Source organism: Acomys russatus, chromosome 32 (genome assembly GCF_903995435.1).
Source record: "Acomys russatus chromosome 32, mAcoRus1.1, whole genome shotgun sequence".
In the NCBI taxonomy this organism is placed as follows: Eukaryota; Metazoa; Chordata; class Mammalia; order Rodentia; family Muridae; genus Acomys; species Acomys russatus.
Window position 1 is genome coordinate 40,170,652 of NC_067168.1, and position 24,220 is coordinate 40,194,871.

At 44.7% G+C, this 24,220-nt stretch overlaps 1 protein-coding gene and 1 non-coding gene across 2 annotated transcripts in view; both read left to right on the plus strand.

The window, feature by feature from the left end:
• The first annotated feature begins 1,619 nt into the window (after window positions 1-1,619).
• Window positions 1,620-24,220, plus strand: part of Dync1li1 (dynein cytoplasmic 1 light intermediate chain 1) — a 41,700-nt gene continuing 19,099 nt past the window's right edge. Inside the window, exons 1-3 of the mRNA XM_051139963.1 lie at window positions 1,620-1,829; window positions 2,007-2,080; window positions 24,086-24,202. Of these exons, the coding sequence (XP_050995920.1) occupies window positions 1,684-1,829; window positions 2,007-2,080; window positions 24,086-24,202 (337 nt within the window). The 5' untranslated portion in view covers window positions 1,620-1,683. The remainder of the gene's footprint in view (window positions 1,830-2,006; window positions 2,081-24,085; window positions 24,203-24,220) is intronic.
• On the plus strand, window positions 22,169-22,274 carry LOC127184490 (U6 spliceosomal RNA). The gene has a single exon (XR_007830133.1). It is a non-coding gene; the product is annotated as a U6 spliceosomal RNA (small nuclear RNA).

Below are 24,220 nucleotides of genomic sequence, written 5' to 3' on the forward strand. Positions count from 1 at the left end.
GACCTAAATCCGATTCCCAACACCCACATGGTAGTTCACAACAGTCTGCAAAACCAATTCTATGAGATCCAATGCTCTTTTTGGGCTTCCACTGGCACCGGAGCACAGGCAGGCATGTGATGCAGTCAAACATCCAGGCAAGCCGGGCGTGGTGGCGCACGCCTTTAATCCCAGCACTCGGGAGGCAGAGGCAGGCGGATCGCTGTGAGTTCAAGGCCAGCCTGGTCTACAAAGTGAGTCCAGGACAGCCAAGGCTACACAGAGAAACCCTGTCTCGAAAACTAAAAAAAAAAACAAAAAACAAAAAAACCAAAACCAAAACATCTAGGTAAGATACCCATAAAATAAACACATCTTTTCCAAAAGATTTAAAAATAAAACCAATAATTAGCATGCATTGGGCACTTATGATTTTCTAGGCACAGGTGTAAATCCTTCTCATGGATCATCCCATTTAATCATCCTTTTATTCCCAAACTTTACAGGTAAAAACCTGAAACGCAGAGGGTAAGTCAATTGCCTGAGGTTACAAAACCATTATGAACTCAGATTACCCAGCCCACAGAGCCTAATAAATGCAAAGTGAACTGGAGTAAACGCAGTGCTTGGCTGTGGATTTTCCTGATAGCCCAACAGCATCGTTTAGGTCACGTGAGCAAGCTATCTACAAAAAGGGAAAAGATGTACAAAAGCCAGACTATCTCCAGCAGTTCCTCTGACATGGTGCATGATGGAGGCTTAAAGCCATCGACTTCTGGAAGTGGGCCTCGGGTATTCCAATATATTCTAATATACTGTTAGCCAATACAGTTAGTTCTAAGAGAGAATTATCTGGGGTCTACCTTGGGTTCTCAGGGCTAGCTGTATTAATCCCTGTGACAGATCATTCGTGTAAAGGGGTCTTTTCAAATCTCACAGGGGACATCTCAGACATCAAGATCGGAGGCTGGCGTGGTGATGTGTACCTGGTAACCTCCCTCAGCATTTGGGGTGAGCAGGCAGGAAGGTCTGTTAAGAGTCCAGCCTGGGCTACATGACATTCCCGGGGCGAGGGGGGGGGGAGGGGAACCAAACCAAAACATAAATCCATCAAGACCATTACTTTTACAACTTTTACAAGTGTCGCCAACATCATCTGTCACGCAGCTACACAGAAACTGGAAGAACCGGCTCCAGATGTGGGTCCAGCTTGAGGTACTCATCGTCCTTTGAGAAAGTAAAAGAGGAAAGGCCAGAAATCCAGGACGGACGTAGTTAAGGCTGCGGACCTCGCTTAGCCCCTGTGAACGGTGGGCCATGCCGGTCCCACGTTACCGCCCCACTGCAGGTTGGGAGGCTGCGCCGCTCACCTGACTCGTCCTGGCCGCCCTGCTGCAGCAGCCAAGTGCACGCCGGGCAGCGTTTCAGCTCGGAAACTCAGCGAAAACCAGCATTACCACAAGAGGGAGCGGCTAATCGGCCCGCGCATGCGCAGTCCTGGAGTCCGACCTGCCGCGCACGCGCAGCAGCATCCCGCTCCTCCGACAACCCCCCTCCCCAGGCCCCGCCCTCAGGCTTAGTCCCCGCCCCCGCAGGCGCGGTCAGCTCCCGAGCCCCGAAAGCCCATATCCGGGTTCCCTGCGCCGCCGCAGCCGCCGCCTCGCTCTTTCAGCCCTGTCAGGAGCGGTGTGATTCCCGACCAAGATGGCGGCCGTGGGGCGAGTCGGCTCGTTCGGTTCATCTCCACCTGGGCTAGCCTCGACCTACGCCAGCGGGCCCCTGGCTAACGAGCTGGCGTCGGGCACCGGCGGACCGGCGTCGGGCGACGATGAGGACGGGCAGAACCTCTGGTAACGACCGCACCCCTCTCCGATCCCCGGCGGGTTATCTCCTCGCCGGGGCGGACGCCTCTGGGATCCCCGAGCCCCGCGGGAGCTGGGAGCCGGGCGGGGCCTCCCGGGAGCTGGGGCGGGCAGTCCCGGTGCTCGGCCGGACCCGGCCTCAGCCTGCGCCTTGCTCCTCGTTAGGTCCTGCATCCTCAGCGAGGTCTCCACGCGCTCGCGCTCCAAGCTCCCGACCGGGAAGAACGTGCTGCTGCTGGGTAAGTGGTCTCCGCTGTGGCCGGAGGCACAGGGTCACCCATCTGCGCGCCCACTCTCTTTGTGCGGACAGCCGGGCCCAGCCGCGCCCCGCCTCCCGGCATGCGGCTGACAGCTGGATGGTAAGGGGACCCCGGTCCTCCCGGCCTGCACCCTCCGGTCCTTTTTCCTCCCTGGGATGCGGGATAGCCCTGTCATCTCCTCTGGGAGAGACAGAAGGAACCCAACACCCTAGGGAATCCCAATGTTCTGGGGTTCTACCTAGGAAAACGGGGACAGTTTTTCCTTTCATAGCACAGATTGGTAGCAGGAGGGCTCTTGGTGGCTCCAGCGCAAAATGCATGCCATTAATATTTAATAGCTGACTCTTTTGTGTAATTGACAGGAGCCAGAGACTGGGTCGTGATGAGTGTTATTTGAATCAGCGTTCTCCCGTTCTCCCAACGCTGTGTGCTCGGGTTGCAGTTGCCTTTTTAACTGTCACCTAATAACTCTGAAATTTCTAAAGGGCAGTGGAACAGCGTTTTCATTTACTTCCTTCGGCGGAATGACCAGAATAAGAGAGACAATGCCTCTCCCCCTTCTCTTAGTTCTTTTAATTTAAAAAAATTAAAAAAAAAAAATCTCTACTGGCTGGAAAGTAGGGATAAAGACCAAGTGACAATAACCAATCCCAGTGTCACATTCTTGCAAGTTTTTCCAGCTCCTGGAGGACACCCCTTTTCTTTTAACATGCAATATATTAGAGTGTATAATAGAATGACAGTTATATTTTAAAAGTTTGATGTGAGTGTCTCAAGACTTTAGACTCTTGATTTTAGCCAAAAGGTTGAAAAACTATGCCTGAAAAGTGTATGGCTAAGACTTGCTACCCATGAGGCTACATGGTTGACTCTGAATGAGTAGGTAGGAAGAGATGACTCCTAGTCTATGACCTCCTACCAATACGTGCCCATGTCTTTGTGTTGTATAGCGCTATGGTCAAGCTAGTTGAAAAATCAGCATTGTGCCTCAGTTTTCTTTTCTTTTCTTTTTTTTTTTTAATTCTTTTTTTTAAAAATTTATTTATTTTATTATGTATACAATGTTGAGCCTGCCTGTGTGACTGTCCACAAGATCTTGTTATAGATGGTTGTAAGCCACCATGTGGTTGCTGGGAACTGAACTCAGGACCTCTGGAAGAGCAGGCAGTGCTCTTAACCACTGAGCCATCTCTCCAGCCCTGGTGCCTTACTTTTCTTTTCCTGTGATTGAAAGCGCCACGTGCATATAGCCTAGATTGAATAAAGGTCCCTGTGTGGCCTTAAGCAAGTCGACTGGTGTCTATAAACCTGCGTTTCTTCATCTTTCAAAGGAGAGTTGTGGAAAGACAGTGCCAGTAGGGCTGGCAGTTGAGTGTCATGTACCCAGTAAACCTGTCTTCTTCCTTAAGAACAAAAAAGGATTACTGCCCAAATAAGACATATTGATAGGGCAGAGATAAACTAGGGTCCCAAAGCAAGGAAACAAAATCATTCCAGGGAATGCTTTTAATTACTAATGCAGACAGATTACCACTAATTGCTACCGTGAATTTAAGATTGTATGAACCCCATGAAGTGGATTCTGTTTTAGTTACTCTGTTAAGTAGCTTTCTTTTTGAGTCTTGCCAGTAAAAATGGGCAGTCTTGTTACCATCTGGTGTTTTCTAGATCCTTTCTGAGCCTGGATCAGTCTTGGTGTACTTAGCAACCCCATACTCCTTCAGCTCCCGTCTGCCTAGGCTAGGTTTCCTTTCTTAGGAAGTTAATAGTTCAGAAAACTCCACCTACCTAGTGTGGTTATTAAGTCGAAATAGCCTGTTGTCCTTTAGTGCTGTTAGGCTTTTCCTGAGCCCATTTCAGCTTTGGGAAAAGCTAATCATTGATTTTACTAATACTGTTTATGCAAATATAGCTACTTTCTGAAACTTCCTCTAAAGAGTTCTTGGAGGCATTTAGTTGTCAGGCATTAGAGCAGTGCTCAGTCTGTCGTGGTAGAAGAAACACAGTAGGTATTCCATTTGTCTTAGTGATGAACTGGACTCTACTGTGCCGTTCATGAGGGATGGTGCTGTTTTAGAATCTGTGTTCAAAGAAGAAAACAAGTCTGAGCCCATTAACGAGGGTTTTTATTTCAGAAATAACCTAGTAAGGAAGGATGATACAGGTCTTTGAGTCCCTTACTACACTGCCTTGCCACACAGCATCACAGTTAAACCCCTTAGTGTTAGTTTTCTGCTTCCCCTTTCCTTCACGTAGGATAATAGAGTCAAAACTAGGGATATGTGTAAGTGCATAAGGAATTCTCAAAAGCATCCTCTTTTTTTAAAAGATCTGTCTCTGTGTGTGTGTGTGTGTATGTGTGTGTGTATGTGTGTGGTGGTTATATACAGATGAATGCAAATGCCCACAGAGGCCAGAGGTGGACCTGGGGTTACAGTCAATTGTAAGTTGCTTGATGTGGATGCTGGGAATCGAACTCAGGTCCTCAGGAAGAGTAGTATGTTAAGAACGGTATCTTAACAATTGAGCCATCTCTCAAAAACATACACATCTATGGTTCTGTCCTGCCCTATTTAGAGGGTAGATGGTAGCGCCAATTTATAGACAAGGTGATGGTATTTAGATAAAGTTAGGTAGGTTCTCCAAACTCATATTGTTGTTAAGGGTCCTGTGTCCTGTGGCCCTGGTATAGCTTTCCAACTGGATTGAAGTACCTTCAAGGGAGAAGATGCCATATACAAAACTCTTACTACTGAATGGTTTTGTGTGTGTGTGTGTGTGTGTGTGTGTGTGTGTGTGTGTTTCTCTGTGTATCTCTGGTTGTCCTGGAACTCTCTGTAGACCAGGCTGGCCTCAAACTCACAGAGAGATCAGCCTGCCTCTGCCTCCTGAGTGCTGGGATTAAAGACATGGACCGCTACTGTGTAGCCTCAATGGTTATTTTTGACCCAAAATGCTGGTCATTATTTAAAGGAAAAAATTTGGCCTTAAGCCAGTACCTCAGAGGCTAAAGCATGAGAAACACAAGTGCAGGGCTGTATAGTATAGGGAGACCGCGTCTTTGAAAAGAAGCTAGGTGATTTGATGAGAGTCAGGCAGGAGGATCAGGGATGCAAAGCCACTGTCAGTTAGGTAATATTAAGACAACAGCTGGGCGGGTGGCATGCACCTTTAATCTCAGCACTTGGAGGCAGAGGCAGGTAGATCGCTGTGAGTTCGAGGCCAGCCTGACCTACAAAGGGAGTCCAGGATAGCCAAGGGTACATGGAGAAACCGTGTCTTGAAAAACCAAAAACCAAACCAAAACAAAAACCAAGGACAACAATAAAAAACAAGAGCAAGGGGCTGGAAAGATGGTTCAGCAGTTAAGAACATTTGTTCTTGCAGAGGGCCCAGGTTCAGTTTCCCAGACCCTACATGATGGCTTCTAACCATCTGTAACTCCAGTTCTAGGGGATCTGATACCTTCTTCTAGCCTCAGACACCAGGCACACAAGTGGGTATATATGTATATATATATGCAGGCTAAACATTCATAAATATAAACACGAGAAAAAAATCTCCTTAGAAAAAAACAGGAAAAGAAGAAAATTCAAGTGCTTATTGGGCTTTGGGATATACTTACTGAGTGATATGACTGGCTATGACACTTGTGCTTAATCGTCCATTTAATCTACCTAAGCCTGGCTCCTAGTGAAGTCTAGAAAGACTGTGACAGCACTCAGTCATTCTGCCTAAATCTGTATCTTTCTCCTTTCTCAGTGGGGGAGTGTAGGGATTGAACCCTGAGCCTCACCCATACTAGGTAGACATTCTTAGCACTGAACTACATCTTGAGCCTGTGAAATTATTACTTGTTTGAGGAGCAGGGATTAAAGATCACCAGGGCTGTATAGCTGTAGATGTTGTGTTTTTATTAGTTAAATTATGCTGGTGCTGTTTTCTGGTGTGGTCGATTATGAGACTGTGATGCCAGTGAAAAAGTGGAAGAGAAGACCATTTCCCACATAGAGCACTGAGTTGGGGATCAGCATAAAAGATGTGCTTAGTATCGGCTACTACTAAAATATCTGCCAAATATAGAATATTATGAGGCTTGGGTAGCATATTGGTATCTTAAGCTAGTCATGGCCAGCAAAGTTTGTGTAGAGGATCAAGTACTAAGGAAGGTATGCTTTGTGACTCATGTAGTCTCTTGCAGCTCCTCAGTTTTGTTCTTTCATCCCCAAACAGCCACAGATAATCTATGAATGAATGAAACATAGCAGTGTTTCAATAAAGATTGCTTACAGGAACAGGCAACAAGCCAGTTTTGGTCTATGACCTGGAATTGGTGAATTCTTATTGCTGCCATTAGTTTTATCCCTAAGCAAAGCTGACAGTTAATGCAGGCTTCATTGACTGCGTTATGGTTATGGTATTCGGCACAGTAGATGGTCAGTGAGTACGTGTTGCATGGGTGATGGATTAACTCTCAGTTTAGTTGAACATAGATTTAAGACCCATTTCCCTAGTGCCACGGCCAAAAACAGAAAGCAGAGTGCAGTGTGACAGATACAGGCTGGTAGGCTGGCTCTTCAGCTAGAGTGAAGTCCAATGAAGGAGAGTGCCGGCAAAAGGACTTTGAAAGTTCAAAGTAGCTGGACGCCAGTACTTGGGAGGTGGAGGCAAGAGGCCTAGGAATTCAGAGTTGGCCTCATTATATAGTGAGTTAGAGTTCAGCCTGGCCTACATGAGTCTCTTGTCTCAAAAACCAAACCAAACCAAAACATAAATTAAAGAACATAAGAAAAGAAAATGCCAAACAGAGGAACCCTAAATTAGGGGTGGGGCGGGGGGGGGGGGGGGGGGGAAGAAGTTAGCAAGTAGGTGAGATGGGCAAGCCTGTCTTTTTAAGCCTAAGATCAGGACAGTGCCCTAACAGATCACTTCTTCGTTCATTTCTTCGTCAGTTTTTAGAATTACACTGTGCAGAATCATCCGAGGAAACCTGGGTAAGACTCCCTTTCTGCCCTCCAGAAGTCAGATGGCATGTCAGTGTGAAGCAGGGGCCATGGGATACTGTGTCGCTGGAAGTGCAGTGGGAGACTTTGGGTGAACGTCAGCAGGAAAGGTGGGAATCACCTAGAGGCCAGGCAGCTGGGAGTAGACTTCTCTTCCTGTCTTTGGAAGCTATAGCATTGTGGACAGCACCACCTAACCTATAAATTGGGATAATTTCACACTTCCTGGTATTAAAAGAACCAAAAGGCATTATGTCTAAAACCCTTTAAAGCTAGAAGTCACTAACTTAGTATGTTTCATTCTAGAGAAAGAAAAATAAAATAAAGCTAACTGTCAGATGTGGTGGTGTATGCCTTTGGTCCCAGCACTTGGGAGGCAGAGGCAGGCACATCTTGTGAGTTTGATACCAGCCTGTTCTACAGAGTGAGTTCCAGGACAGCCAGGGCTATGTAGTGAGACCCTGTCTCAAAATAACCAACCACCATAACTCTATTACTAAAGATTATTGGTATTCCCCTGTCCCTTCTTAGATTTTCATTTATATTTGCTTCCTATACAATAAACAAACAAAGCAAACACACAAACAAAAGCCCTGTTCTGGGCTTGGGGTGGGAGTGCTTGTCTGGGTTCAGCTCTCAGCGTTGTGCTGGCACACATAGGGGTCTCCAGCATTCAGAGGCTGGAGCAGGGAAGTCAAATGTTCAAGGTCATCTTCAGCTACATAGACTTGGATTCTACCCTGGGCGTCATAAGACTATCTCAAAAGCAAGGGCTGGAGAGATGGCTCAGTGAGCACTTAAGAGCCCTGGCTACTCCTCCATAGGACCCTGGTTCAATTCCAAGCACTTGCATTGTGTCCCACAACTCTAGGCCTAGGGAATTATATACCCTCTTCTGTTGTCCGTGGATACTGCACTGACATGTATTCAGGCAAAACATCAGTTTATATAAAATAATAAAAATTTTTTTAAAATAAAATTAAAACAAGAGACTTATTGTTTATAGTTTTATGTCATAAAAATGCATTTAAATTTTGTTTTGTTTTGGGTTTTTTGTTTGTTTTTCAAGACGGTTTCTCTGTGTAGCCTTGGTTGTCCTAGACTCACTTTATAGACCAGGCTGGCCTCGAACTCACAGCGATCCGCCTGCCTCTGCCTCCTGAGTGCTGGGATTAAATGTGTGTGCCACCACCGCCTGGCTTTTAAATGTTTATATTAAGATTTATTTACTTTATGTACCGTGATTCACTTCACATGACACGATTTTTTTGTTTTTTGTGTTTTGTGTTTTGAGACAGGGTTTCTCTTTGTAGCTGTGGTTGTCCTGGAACTCACTCTGTAGACCAGGCTAGCCTCAAACTCAGATCTACCTGTCTTTGCCTCCCCAGTGCTGGGATTAAAGGGTGTGCCACCACTGCCCATCTAAATAAATTAAATAAATTTTAAAAATTAAAATTTATTTAATTTCATTTTATGTGCATTGGTGTGAGAGTGATGTGATGAGACTTTTATCCATGTCAATAGATATAAAATATTTTTAATATTTATTTTTATTGCTGAGCATGGTGGCATACACTTTTAAACCAGGACTCTGGAGAGAGAGGCAAGTGGATCTCAGTGAGTTTGAGGTTAACCTGATCTAAATGAGCTTAGGCCAGCCAGGGCAACATAGTGAGGTCTTATTACAAAAACAGCAACAAAACCCTAACCCTCAGCCAGTCATTGTGACACACACCTTTAATCCCAGCACTTGGCAGTCAGAGGTATGAGAATCTCTGTGAGTTTGAGGCCAGCCTGGTCTATAAAGTGAGTCCAGGATAGCCAGGGCTGTTACACAGATAAACCCTGTCTCAAAAAACCAAAACCAAACCAAACCAAACCCAAAAACCCAACCCCCAACTATATATATATATACATATATATGAAAATAAATAATTTATATAAAATTTAATATGTGTATAATTTATGTATAAATATATACTTTAATATGTATTATGTGTGTAGTGTGATGTGAGGACAATTTTGTCAGGCTAATTTTCTCCTCCACTTTATTTTAGTTTGAAAATTGACAAGCTTTTTTATTATTCTCAAAAGACATTATATCACAAGGAAGTTTTGTGTTACATATTTGTGATTTGAACATTCTGCAGGCTGAGGGATTTAGTTTGAGACCAGCCTGTGATGTAAGAGAGTTCTGCGTCTGATTGGGCTACATAGCAAGATGTTCCCTGACAACAGCAAAAGTATGACTAAATAACCTAAGACAAAGGAGCAGCAACATAGGAAACAGATTGTTATTTCAGGCTTTTTCTATGAGACATTTTCTCAGCTGACTGGGAAGAGGCATTTGTTCTAACGACTAGTCACTAAATATAGTTCTCTACATGAGTGTCTGCATATGTCTCTGACGGCCAAAGGTCTAGCAGAATACTATGCATAAACATGTAAAATCAGGATCGATTGCTAATAAAACTGAAACCTATGGAGATTCTGCATGAGCTTACACATGGGAAACCCTTCTACCCTTATGTGGGATCCAGAGATCAAACTCAGGTTGTGGGGCTTGTTTGGCAAGCATTTTACGCGCTGAGCCTCACCAGCCCAGCTTTATCTCTTCTTATTGAATAATAGTATATTTGGCTGTATCGTAATTGTAGTTGATTACAGGTCATTATTGTTACATCTTATTTTCCATGTACCCAGTATTACCCTTGGGATAAATTCCTGTGTATGGAACTGCTAAGTAACACATAGCATAGCTGCTGATAAAGAGCCTTTAGCTCAGTGAGACTTTGACCTCCCTAGCAGAGGAGCGTTGGCAGCCATTGGGATCAGCATTTACTGCCCTTAGTGTTTATTCAATTAAATTTATTTTTAATTCCTCCTTAATCAGTCTGGGAGAGTTGGAAAAATAACTGGGAATAAATTCTAAAGTTCTCATGTGATGGGGATTGCTAGTGGTGGGAGCTATCCTGTGTCGTGTTGTTCCATGTGCTGAGGTTCTCCCCGGTGCTGTATAGTTTCTGCTGGTTTTTTGTTTTTTTGTTTTTTTGTTTTTTCTCTTTTTGGTTTTTCGAGACAGAGTTTCTCTGTGTAGCCTTGGCCATCCTGGACTCACTTTGTAGACCAGGCTGGCCTCGAACTCACAGCGATCTGCCTGCCTCTGCCTCCCGAGTGCTGGGATTAAAGGCGTGCGCCACCACGCCCGAGTTTCTGCTGTTTTACAGACAAGGGCTTCACAGTTTCATGAAGATTCAAGATTGGCTTGTCTTTTTTGTTTGTTTGTTTGTGCTGGGATTAAAGGCATGCGCCACAACACCTGGAGGCTTTATCTTTTTGCACTGCAGATGCTTCTGGATGCTTCTGAGCATTTAGTCTGAAGAGGTGTTCGTAAAGGGTTACTCATGCCACAAGGCCAGTTCCCGTTCTAACCTAGCATGGAGGGAGACTGAGAGATGGGGGCAGATCAAAGGCCGCATCTCCCTGGATCTTCCACATGACCTGTGGAGGGCTGTGTGGGAGATCTGAGCCAAAAGCAGTTGAAGGAAAGGTTTCTCTGGGTGTGGTGGCCCACACTAGCACTTAGGATGCAGAGATAGGTGGGTCTCTGAGTTCAGGGGCAGCTAGGTTTCATCGGGAGTTCCAGGACAGCTAAGGCTCTATAGACAGACACTGTCTCAAAAAACAAAACAAAGAAAAGAAAAAGAAAGGTCTCTCATGGCATTTGTCATTAGAACACTGAACAATGTGCTAGTTTATGTTTTATCAACCAAGGTTAAGGTCAAATAAAGGGTTTTTTGTTTTGTTTTGTTTTGTTTTGTTTTTAAGATTTATTTACTGGGCTGGAGAGATGGCTCAGTAGTTAAGAACACTGTCTGCTCTTCCAGAGGTCCCGAGTTCAGTTCCCGGTAACCACATGGTGGCTCACAACCATCTGTAATGTGATCTAATGCCCTATTCTAGCATGTAGATGTACATGTAAATAGAATAGTCATACATAAAGTAAATAAATAATATTTTATTTAAAAAAAGATTTATTTATTTATTACATACGTAGTGTTTACCTGCATGCTAGAAGAGGGCACCAGATCTCATTATAGATGGTTGTGAGCCACCATGTGATTGCTAGGAACTGAACTCAGGATCTCTGGAAGAGCAAACAGTACTCTTTTCTTCTTTTGGTTTTTCGAGACAGGGTTTCTCTGTGTTAGCCCTGGCTGTCCTAGACTCATTTTGTAGACCAAGCTGGCCTTGAACTCAAAGCGATCCACCTGCCTCTGCCTCCCGGTGCTGGGATTAAAGGCATGTGCCACCACGCCTGGCAACAGTGCTCTTAACCTCTGAGCCATCTCTCTAGCCCAAATAAAGTTTTTTTTTTTGGGGGGGGGGTTCTTTTCTTTTTTTTAAAAATTTATTTATTATGTATACAGTATGCATCAGATCACATTATAGATGGCTGTGAGCCACCATGTGGTTGCTGGGAATTGAACTCAGGACCTCTGGAAGCACAGTCAGTGCTCTTAACCACTGAGCCATCTCTCCAGCCCATAAAGTTGTTTTTATGTGGCAGTTTGGGCATTCCTTCTCACCGGTTTATCATGATGTGCACCCTGGTGTGCAGTGACCCCTCTGATGAGATGCCAGAGAAGGAGTGTGGCACCAAACCTACTAAGCAGGAGCGCAGTGTCTCAGCCAAAGAGCAGACAAAGAAGACTGCAGAGTGCTATTTAGTTTGATCCATTGTCATGAATGACAGGGGAGCTGACGCAGGCACAAGGTGGCCATGTGGCTTTTTGTTCATGAGCACTGGCAGAGTTTAAGTTGCTTTGAGTTTCAGGCAGTACCAATCCACTTCCTAGCCTGTGAGCATGGCGTACTGTAATTTAGGTAAAATGCTGGGAACAATGGAGTGCTTTAGTGTTGTAGTAGCAGTTACGTCATGTGTGTGTCTTCTCACTTTCAAATGCTTCATATTTTCATGATGTTCTTTTTAAAATACTGGAGGTGGTCTCACAGAGGTGTTTCAGTTCTAGTATGTCGCAGATCAGTGAATGATAAAAAGAAACAGAATTTCAGCCCACCACTATGAAGATAGGGTCTGATCTCCATGTAGAATTTACCTGATGTGTCCAGGTAAATAACCAGCTGATGATACTATGTCACAGTTAGAGATCACATCTAAATCTCCTTTTCCTCTTTTCTTCTTCTTCTTCTCCTCCTCCTCCTTCCTCCTCCTCCTTGGCTTTTTTTGAGACAGGGTCTTTCTCTGTGTAGCCTTGGCTGTCTTGGACTCACTTTGTAGACAGGCTGGCCTCAAACTCACAGCAATCCACCTGCCTCTGCCTCCCAAGTGCTGGGATTAAAGGCGTGCGCCACCACGCCCAGCTAATCTTCACATTCTTCATCTGTAAATTGACATTACAAAGTATATTGGCACCAGGTGTGGTGGCGCACACCTTTAATCCCAGCACTCGGGAAGCAGTGGCAGGTGGATTGCTATGAGTTTGAGGCCAGCCTGGTCTACAAAGTGAGTCCAGGACAGCCAAGGCTACACAGAGAAACCCTGTCTTGAAAACAACCGAACCAAACAAATAAAGAAAAAAAAAAAAAAAAAAAAAAAACAAACCAAAGTATATTGGTCTTGTGGTGGTGGCTCATTCCTTTAATCCCAGAACTTCTGTAGTCACTGATTTTTAAACTCTACTTTATTTGGGGTTCCTTAAGCCTCTACCTCTCTTTCAACCCTCCAGCCCTAGGTAGAAGAGAAAGAAGGTTAGAAGGGACAGGGGATATAGACCTCATAGACTTAGGGTGGTTGGGTTCTTTGGGAAATACCAATCTCAGTACAGATAACTAGCAGTCTAGCAATAGCAAACAGCTGTTCCTTCTCTCTCTGGGCTCTAGTATTTATACCTTCTCTGAGTCCTCAGAATTAAGCTATCTCCAACTGGCAATGACCATGACCCTCTCTGAGCTGAAAGAGGTAAATATCAGCTATGGGTAAATTAAGGCAGTATCATATCTCACGCTTGAGATTAAAACAAAAGCATATTTACAGAACAAAACTGAGGTTTTTGTTTGTGTGTTTGTTTTTTTTGTTTTTTCAAGACAAGGTTTCTCTGTGTAGCCTTGGCTGTCCTGGACTCACTTTGTAGACCAGGCTGGCCTTGAACTCACAGCAATCTACCTGCCTCTGCCTGCCGAGTGTTGGGATTAAAGGTGCATGGCACCACTGCCTGACCACTTTGGTTTTTAAATTAGAGTTGAGGCATGAGAATTGATAGCTGTGGTTACTTTAGGGAAAACTGAAGTTCTGTTAAGTGCTTGGTCTTGTTTGAGCACTTATTTGAGCAGAGCATTGACAGGTAACTTGGAATGCGGCTTACAGTGGAGGCCTTCCCTGTAGTCTGCAACAGTGATCGACAAGCCTTTGCTCATTTGTTCATTTCTTGGTCAAACACAGGTTCTTTCCCTGTCCATGGGATCTTACAAGTCTCCAAACTTGGCTAGGGCAAAACAGTTCTCAGCTGACATTCAAGGATTGTTTCATGAATGGCCAACAAGCTAAGAATGGCTTTTGTTACTGTTTTTACAGTTTTAAAGAGCTAAGAGGGAGGGACAATGCTATGGCTGAGTGTGTCATAGACTTATGGCTGAGTTTGGTCCTCAGGATCTGCATAGTGAAAGCAGAGGAGCAACCTCCCTGCAAGTAGTCCTCTGACCTCCACATAAGCTCTGTGGCACATTTGTACATGAGTGCAAGTACACATACCTTTAATCCCAGCACTCGGGAGGCAGAGGCAGGCAGATCTCTGTGCCAGGACTACAAGAGAAACCCTGTTTCGAAAAACATTTTTAAAAAAAATTAGAGTCTATAAAAGACTTTGTGAGGGGCTGGAGAGATGGTTCAGAGGTTACAAGCACAGTCTGCTCTTCCAAAGGTCCTGACTTCAATTCCCAGCAACCTCGTGGTGGTTTGCAACCATCTATACTGGGATATTATGCCCTCTTTGGGCATGCAGGTGTGCATGCAGATAGAGCACTCATATACATAAAATAAATAATAAATCTTTTAAAAAACTGTGAGAAACTTATATGTTTAGCTTAAATTAATTTTCTGCCCATTTACATGAAAAACTTCCTGGCATCTGTGTATGGACATGAAAATAACTATCACATTAGTATCTGTCCAGGCTGTCTCCCTTTTCTTGTTGTCCTCCGCTTCTGGAGACAGTCTTCCTATGTAGTATAGGTTGACCTCAAAACTGCTTCTGTCTCCAGAGGAATTATAGGGGAGCGTCAGCCCATCCAGCTTTAGTTTGTTTTAAAAGCACTGTAAAATATGTCTCCTAGGACTGAGGATGTAGCTCAGTTGTAGAATGCTTGTCTGCCTAGAGTGTATGAGGCCCTACGGTCAATTCCCAGTGCTAGGGGAAAAAAATGAAAGTATGTTCGCTTTTTAAAAAAATCTATTTTATGGGCCAGGCATGGTGGCCCGTGCCTTTAATCCCTGTACTTGGGAGGCAGAAGGAGGCGGATCTCTGTGAGTTTGAGGCCAGCCTGGTCTATAAAGTGAGTCCAGGTCAGCCAAGGCTATTACACATTGAAACCCTGTCTTGAAAATCCAAACCAAACCAAACCAAAACTATTTTATAGCCGGTGGTGGTGGCGGCACACCCCTTTAATCCCAGCACTCAGGAGGCAGAAGCAGGCAGATCTCTGATTTTGAGGCCAGCCAGGTCTGTAAAGTGAGTTCCATGACAGCCAGGGCTATGCATAGAAACCCTGTCTTGAGACAGACAGACAGACACACACACACACACACACACACACACACAGTGTGCGTGCGTGCAGAAAAGAAAAAGAAAGAATAAAGAAAATCTAGTTTACAAAGATGCAAATTTAGATAAACTTATTTTAACATTACCTGCAGGGGGTCGGGGTGCCTGACTTTACAGAGCTTTCACCTCTGTTTGCTTCCATAGGAACTCTGCTATGTAGATCAGGCTGGCCTCACAGTCAGAGAGAGTGTGCCACCATGCCTCCTCAAGTTTGATAAGCTTGAATCACAAGCAGTTTTAATTGATGTGGTAAAGGCTCAGGACAAGCAGATGAGGCAACTTATGAGCAGTGTGTGGCAGTGAGTGATTGACATGAGTGCTGGTGAAGGATTGTCAGTGCCTAAGACATGGCTTCTGTTTTGGTAAGGAAGTATCCAGTTTTTCCAGAGAAGAATAGGATAATTTCTCATCTGGGGCTTCCTCATAAGCAAGTCCTTTGTGTCCTGCTTATAGCTAGAGAACCTGCCTACAGGAGCTTTTGTCTTTTTGTTGTTTGAGACAAGGTAACTTAGGCTGGCTTGGAACTTATTGTTAGTCCCCAAACTTGAGGTCTCCTGCCTCACTTACCTTCTGAGTGCTGGGATTCTGGCGTGCTCCACTGTGTACTGTTTGGGCCATTAAGATTTAATTACAGGGGCGCTGGAGAGATGGCTCAGAGGTTAAGAGCACTGTCTGCTCTTCCAAAGGTCTTGAGTTCAGTTCCCAGCCACCACATGGTGGCTCACAACCATCTATAATGAGATCTGGTATCCTCTTCTGGTGTGCAGGTGTACATGCAGAACACTGTATACGTAATAAATAAATAAATCTTAAAAAAAAAAAAAAAGATTTAATTACAGAGAGCCTGGTGGGTGTGGTGGCGCACACCTTTAATCCCAGCATTCTGGAGTTCGAGCAGGCAGATCTGTGAGTTCGAGGCCAGCCTGGTCTACAAAGTGAGTTCAATACAGCCAGGACCATACAGAGAAACCCTGTCTTGAAATATAAAAAATATGGCACAGGTGCTTGACCTAAGATTGAACCCTGGGACCACATGATAGAAGGAGAGAACCAAGGCCTGCAAGTTGTCTTCTGACTTAACACACACACACCTTTGCTTCTATACCTATATACATACACACAGAAAATAAATTAGTGTAAAAATAATTAAAAGATTTTAGTTACATTTGCTCTTCCTATTTATTTAACTTTCTTTGTCTTACTGGAACTCTAACCCAGTGCTTTGCCTATGCTAGGCAAGCTGTCTGCTATTGAGCTGTATTCCAACCCTGTGCCTCATTTTGAAAAGTGTGTTTGTTTAATGTGTGCTCATGTGTCTGTTTGAGTATGTGCATGTGTGATGGATGCCCTTGGAGACCCCAAGAGCATGCTGGATCCCTGAAGCTGGAGTTACAGGTGGTTGTGAGCCATCCTATAGGCATGCTGGGAACTGAACTCCAGTCCTCTGCAAGAGCAGCAAGTGTTCTTAACTTAACGGCTGAGCCAGCTCTCTGGCCCCACTTCCCAGTTTTTGTTTTGTTTTTTTAATATTTTATTTAATTTTAACTTATGTGCGTTGGTGTGAGGGTGTCAGATCTTGGAGTTACAGACAGTTGTGAACTGCCATGTGGGTGCTGGGAATTGAACCCGGGTCCCTTGGAAGAGCAAGCAATGCTTTTAACCACTGAGCTATCTCTCTAGCGCCCCCCCCCCTCCACTTTTATAGAGCCCACTTGCCTACTTTAAGAAATGGAAATGTGGAGGCTGGAGAGATGGCTGAGGTTAAGAGCACTGGCTGCCATTCTAAAGGTCCTGAGTTAAATTCCCAGCAACCACATGATAGTTCACAACCACCTATAATGTGGTCTGGTGCTCTTTTATGGCCTGCAGGCCATATATGCAAACAGAACACTGTATACATAATAAATAAATAAATAAATAAATAAATAAATAAATCTTAAAAAGAAAAAATGGAAACGCATGTTAACATTCCTGTCATGTCATCCTTTTTGCTCTCTAACTTCTTAGTACTTTGGTTTTCAGACCAGTTAACAGTAAAAATTTATATGAGTGTGTGTATGTGTGTATATGTTTGTATGTTAACAATAAATATTTGTGTGTGTGTGTGTGTACACACACACATTTATTTGAGACGGATCTAATTATGTAGCCTCTGCTGGCCTTGAACTCACCTGCTTCCGTCTCCAGAGTGCTGGGGCTGAAGGCCTGCTGACATTATCACTTCTGGCCTAAACTGTTGTTTAGAATAGGAAAGGGGATTTTTGAAATTCACAAGAATTCTGGGCTAATACTGAGTTGATGGCACCTTTCAGTGGCCATTTTATGGAAGCCTAGCGATACTTTCGTCACACTTTCTAGGAAGTGGGACAGTGAACAAACAAAACACACAAGTAAGTGGCCTTCTGCAGCTTCCAGGTGTGTGCTAGTGAGTTCTGTGGAGAAAGTCAACAGGAGGTGAGGAAGGTTGGAGGCATATTTTTTTATTTTACCTTATTATTAATATAAGTGTTAGTATTTTGAACATCAGGCAACAAGTTCTACCCCTAGAACCACCAGGAAAATACCAGGTAGTTGCTCTATCACAGAGTCACAGCCTCAGCTCCCCACCCCCACCCACCCAGGGATTCTCTGTGTAGCCTTGAGTATCTTGGACTCACTTTGTAGAATAGGCTGGCCTCGAACTCACAGTGATCTACCTGGCTCTGCCTCCCAGGTGCTGGAATTAAAGGCCTGTGCCACTGCTTCTGGTTTGAAACAGGATTTCTCTGTGTAACAGCCCTGGCTGTCCTGTTTTTGCTTTGTAGACTTGGCTGGCCTCAAACTCAGAGATCCTCCTGCCTCCCGAGTGCTGGGATTAAAGGCATGCAGTATTTTTTTTTAATGTTAATTTGTTGTGTGTGTGGCAGTGAGTATGTTCATGCCTCAGTACACAGGTGTCTATGCCCTGGCATAATGTGGAGGTCAGAGGACAACTTGCAAGATTCAATTCTTTCTTTCTTCCACCTTGTAGGTCCCAGGAACTGAACTCAGCTTGTTGGGCTCAGTGGCAAGTGCCATGGTAATGGTCTTTTAGTTTTGTTTTTATTTTAGACACGTCTCATTACATTGCCTAGGCTCGTCTTGAACTTGAAACATCCCTGCCTTAGCTTCTTGACGAGCTGTGGCCATGGGCTTGGGAAGACTGTTCCAAACTTTTTTGTTTTGTTTTGTTTTGTTTTTCGAGACAGGGTTTCTCTGTGTAGCCTTGGCCATCCTGGACTCACTTTGCAGACCAGGCTGGCCTCGAACTCACAGCAATCCACCTACCTCTGCCTCCCGAGTGCTGGGATTAAAGGCATGCGCCACCACGCCCGACTGACTGTTCCAAACTTAATCTTTATTTATTTTGTTTTTCAAGACAAGGTTTCTCTGTGCATCCTGGCTGTCCTGGAACTCACTCGGTAGACCAGGCTGGCCTCAAATTCAAAAAGATCCACCTGCCTCAGCCTCTTTGAGTTCTGGGACTAAAAGCATGCACCACCACCCGGCTTTTCAGACTTGAACTTGAATCTGTCTCTCTGGCTTCTGCCACTGGTCTTTCTAAAATATTTAAACTGCTGTGGCTCTCCATTATCATAAGGACAGTGTAGCTTTTTTAAGCCTGGCATTGGCCTTAAGCTTGCTCCCTTGTTTACTTTCTACATAGGCCAAGCTGGCCTCAAACTTGGGATCCTACTCACCTCACAGAGTGTTGAGTGGTAGGCTGTGCTGTTATCAAGTGTTTATTTGTCCTTGTTAGAAGGGCACTTCCTTTGCCTGGCATTCCCTTTCTCTTTCTGGAATGATTAGCTCCTGGTGGTTAATTAATTCTGCAAGGTTTGGCTGGTGTGTTACCTTGGCTGCAAAGCTGTCTGACTTCAGGTGTTACTAGGTTCCTTTCTCCTTAGGACAGTGACTGTGGTTGTGGATTTTGTGTTTCTAGTTCATGGTTTGTATGCAGGTGCACATCTCTTAAGTGTTTCCATAACTCTTCTAACATGGTGATTCAAGTTATTTTTAGTGCTAGGATCTGCTCTAGCCTTCTGAGGTGATGGATAGAAATTCTCTTCTTTATAGTTCTCAAGCAATTACAAAGCTATAAGTTAAATGCCATGATGCTATATAATTAAAAGAATTCACATTACAAGACCAATGCAACAGTGTTGACCTGTCCCAGTTTGTAGCAGTTAGCATTTTTCCCAGCTTAAGCTGATGAATTATAAGAATTATTATAGGTAATAATCATAGATATTACTGTTTCTCACCTAATCTGTTGGTTTGATGGCTAGTTTAATAATATACATAAAAATGACATGAAATGCTCATTTAATTGCCACATTCTTTTTTCTTTCTTTCTTTTTCTTTTTTTTTTCTTTTTTTTGCTTTTGTTTTGTTTTTTTCAAGATAGGGTTTCTCTGTGTAGCCTTGGCTGCCCTAAACTCACCTTGTGTACCAGCCTGGCCTCAAAGTCACAGAGATCCACCTGCCTTTGCATCCTGAGTGCTGGGATTAAAAATGTCTGCTACCACGCCCGACCTTTTTTTTTTTTTTTTTTTGGAGACGGTTTCTCTGTGTGGCCCTGGTTGTCCTGGACTCCATTTGTAGTTCATCCTGGCCTCGAACACACATTGATCTGCTTGCCTCTGTCTCTGGAGTGCTGGGATTAAAGGCATGCGCCACCACACCTGGCCTTCTTTTTCTTTCTTTCTTTCTTTTCTTTTTTTTTTTGGTTTTCCGACAGGGTTTCTCTGTGTAGCCCTGGCTGTCCTGGACTTGTTGTGTGGACCAGGCTGGCCTTGGACTCATAGTGATCTCCTAGCCTCTGTCTCCCGAGTGCTGGGGTTAAAGGCCTGCACCACCAAACCCAACTCTTTTTCTTAATTAGGTAAAATTATGCGTGCTTAATGTGTATAACATACTGTGTGGGACATAAGCACCTTGGGCAATGGCTTGTCATTTCGTATGTTGCCAGTCTTGTGATGAGAGGCCTCAGCATGCTTTGGGCAGTTGTGTTGTCCCATCCTGTCCGTGTGCCCCATACACACACACATGCTACTGCATGTTCTAGGCAGTCCCCATGCTACACAGTGCTGCAAGCCCTCATGCTTACTGCAGTGCAGAGCTCGGGTACCACTCTCCCTTCCTGCCTGATACTGTGATCTTCATGACCTCAGCCTGTAGCTGTTTATGCTTGTTTTTTAAACTCTGTTTTATTTGGGGTCTTGAAGCCTCCACCCCCTTTCCACCAACCCTTTAACCCTGGGATGAGAAAGAGGGTTAGTGGGGAGAGTGTGGACCCCTTTCTTCTCCAGCTGTTCAAGGTCAATGGGTTCTTTTGGAGCAGCACTAATCTCCATCCACAGCAAACCCGCCGCCACCTCACCCCACCACTTCTCTCTCCTGGCTGTCCTATTTATCTTCCTTAGAGTCCTAGGCCTTGCCCCTCGCTTTGCCACACAAAGCTGGCAGTTACCAGTTAGCAAAGACCATGCCCCGCAGGAGGCATTTATCAGCTGTGGACAAACTAAAGTCCCACACTTGGAATTAAAGAAAAACATACTTACATAACATAACTGGGTTTACATAGAATCCAAAACTTCGTTACATCTAGCTCTGTATAGAAGGGAGATTCCTGTGGTATTTGTCTTTTGTGTCTGGCTTGTCTCACTTAGCCTTGTGTCCTCTGAGTTCAACCCTGTCTTCACAAATGTCAGGATTTCATTAATGGCTTTGTAGTAATCTGCTATGTATCTATTCTTTTTCTCTTTCCCTCTTTTTTTTTTTTTTTTTTTTTTTTTAGACAGCGTTTCTCTGTATAGTCTTAGCTAGCCTAGACTCACTTTGTAGACCAGGCTAGCCTCAAACTCACAGAGATCCGCCTGCCTTTGCCTCCCTAGTGCTGGGATTACAGGCATGTGTCACTGAGCCCTGCTTTCTTTTCCTTCCTTCCTCTTTCTTCCTTCCTTCCTTTCTTTTTTCTCTTTGAGACAGGGTGCCATATAGCCTAAACTGGCTTCAAACTCATAAAGTTGAGACTGGTTTTCAACTCATGGTTCTCCTGTCCTCAATGTCCTAAATGTTGTGATTAGAGATATGCACTACCATGCCTGGCTTTACTGAATTGTCTTTCTCCAGTAATATGGTGAGAGATCCGCCTGTCTCTGCCTTCCTGAGTTCTGGGATTACAGGTGTGCATCCCCACACCCATCTCTGATGAAGACTCTTAAATTGGGTTTCATAATTAGCTTTGTGGCCCGGCATAGCAGTGCACGCCTTTAATCCCGGCACTCGGGAGGCAGAGGCAGGTGGATTGCTGTGAGTTCGATCCTGCTTCAGCTTCTGCCTCCAGGTTCCTGCCTTGAGTTGCTGCCCTAACTTCAATGCGTGATGGACTGTAAGCTGTGAGGTGAAATACCCTCCTTGCTCATCCCCCACCCCAAAGTTGCTTTTGGTCATGGTCTTTTTCTCCCCCAAGACAGGGTTTCTCTGTGTAGCAGGGCCCTGGCTGTCCTGGACGTGCTTTGCAGACTCACACAGATCCGCCTGTCTCTGCCTCCTGGTGTGCTGGGATCACAGGCATTCATCAGCACACCCAGCTAGTCATGGTCATGGCTACAATAGAAATGTAACTAAGACCTTGCATCTGCAGTACTTTGCTTCTTTAAACTTTAATTAGGTCTATTTTACTGTGTGTGTGTGTGTGTGTGTGTGTGTGTGTGTGTGTGTGTGTGTGTGTCTTTCTTTGTATGAGCATGTGCTGGTGCTTGTTGGATTCCCCTGGAGCTGGAGTTACAGATAGTTGTGAACCTCCTGATGTGGGTACTAAGAACCAAACTGAGGTCTTCTAACAGACTAGCAAGTCTCTTAACCACTGAGCCATCTCATCAGCCCCCAAGAACACTTTGTTTTGAGTTGGGTGTGCCAGTTTCACCTCTGGCTCTACCTGACACCATGACTACAAACACTAGTAAGCTGGACGTAGTGGTGTCCACCTTTAATCTCAGTCCTTGGGAGGCAGAGGCAACTGGACCTCTGAGTTTGAGTCCAGCCTGGTCTACAGTACAAGTTCCAGGGTAGCCAGTGTTACCCTGAAAAAAAGAAACAAGAAAGAGAAAGGAATGAATGAATGAATAATGGACAAGTGGCCACTATGATCTTGTGACAGCATTCAGATACAGAGGTGGTCACTTTGAAGATCTATGACAGTGCTCGCTTTGGCAGCACATATACTACAATTGGAACGATACAGAGAAGATTAGCATGGCCTGTGAAGCATTCCATATTTAAAAAAAAAAGAAGAAGAAAATCTATGACATAGGCGGCAGCTGTTGCTGTAGCTGCCTCTTCCTCTTAATTTTAATTTTTGGTTCCCCCCCTTTTTTTTGAGACAGGGTTTCTCTGTGTAGCCTTGGCTGTCCTTGACTCACTTTTTAGACCAGGCTGCCCTCGAACTCAAATCATTCCTCCTGCTTCTGCCTCCTGAGTGCTGGGATTAAAGGCGTGTGCCACCATGCCTGGCATTTTATTTTTACTTTTTCAATTTTATTTATTTTTGGTTTTTTAAGATAAGGTTTCTCTGCATGTCCTGGAGCTCTCTTTGTAGACCAGGCTTGCTTTGAACTCACAGAGATTCACCTTCCAAGTACTAGGATTAAATGTGTGTGCCACCACACCCAGCTTCTCTTTTTCTTGAAAACGAAAACAGGTGGCTCCGTAGTTAAGAGCACTGAGGACTCCTGCACGATTCCCAGCACCCACAGGGGAGCTCAGCTCTGGCTCCAGGAGATCTGACATCCTCTTATCTTTTCTGGCACTAGCTATGCAGCTGGTGCACAGACATACATGCAGGCAAAGTGCCTGAATACACAAAATAAAATGAAAACTACAATGATGAAAAATATTGAGACAAGATCTCATGTAGTCTAGGCTGGTTTCAGACTCAGTTATTAGCTGAGACTGACTTTGAACTCCTGAACCTTCTGCCTCTACTCACTAAGTGCAGGACTGCAAGGGTGCACCCCGTACCAGGTCTGTGTGGTGCTGGAAGGGAACCCAGAGCTTTGTTCATGCTAGGCAAGACGCCCAGCTAAGTCACATCCTAGCCCTTAAACTTCCCATATCTGCCAAATTTAAATCACACGCTTCCCTGCCACTAATATTTTTAAGGCTATTTTCTGCTTTTGTTTGTTCTATTTTCCTTCTATTCTTTTCTCCTGCCCAACTTACTGTCCCTTCTCTGCTCTCCCAACCCCATGTCTCATGGTCATTAATGGTTCTGCCAAGGGCCCTAGTTCCCTGTCCCGATCAGTCGAATAAACCATCTACTCTCCATAGTGTGGGCATGACTCAGGCCAGGCCAGTGGGAGTTGTTCCCAGGTCACAAGTGGTAGCATTCCTGTAGTCCCAGCTGAGGTAAGCAGGTTATAAATTAGAGACCATCCTTTTCTCAACAAGAAGGGGTGGAGAGCTGGAGAAATGGCTCTGGGTTAGAATACATCTGCTCTTGCTGAGAATCTGTGTTTGGGTCCCAGTCCTCATGCTGGGTGCCTCACAGCCATGCTTACCTCCATGTCAGGGAGGTCAGGTTCTCTCACCTCCGCAGACACCTGCACATACCTCCCTCAACATATACATATTTTTAAAGTAAATTTTAAAAAGAAATTTAAAAAGAGGGTGAGGCTCTGTTATCCTCTTCCTCTGCAGATTGCAGTGTACTTTGCAAGCTTGCCTGTACGCTGTGCTTTAAACAAAAAAAGTATCTCTACGTAGCTAAGATTCTTCAGACTGAAGGCTGAGAGGGAGCCCTTCCCTCCTTACAGACTAATCTAGGATGCTGTAAATAGGGCACTTCCTGGAGCTATGGCCTCCTGCTTTGCCGCTCTGTCCCACAGAAGACCCCATTCATAGCAGGATGGACAAGATTTAACAAGTAACGACAGTCCTGGGAGAGAGAGTCTGCTGTGGAGTCTTCGTTCTCAGTGGTGCAGCTGCCCAGCAGTCTTCCCTCGGATGACTTCTGTGGCTGATGCCACTGAGCTGGCTTTCACATGGTGCCAGAAAGTGTCCTTGGTCCATACTACAGCTAAAACAGACTTTTCCTTTTTTTAAATGTATGTATCTAGGTGAAGATGGAGCTGGAAAAACAAGCTTAATAAGAAAAATTCAGGGCATAGAGGAGTACAAGAAAGGAAGAGGACTGGAGTACTTGTACCTAAATGTGCACGATGAAGACAGGGATGGTAAGTGTGAGGGACTCT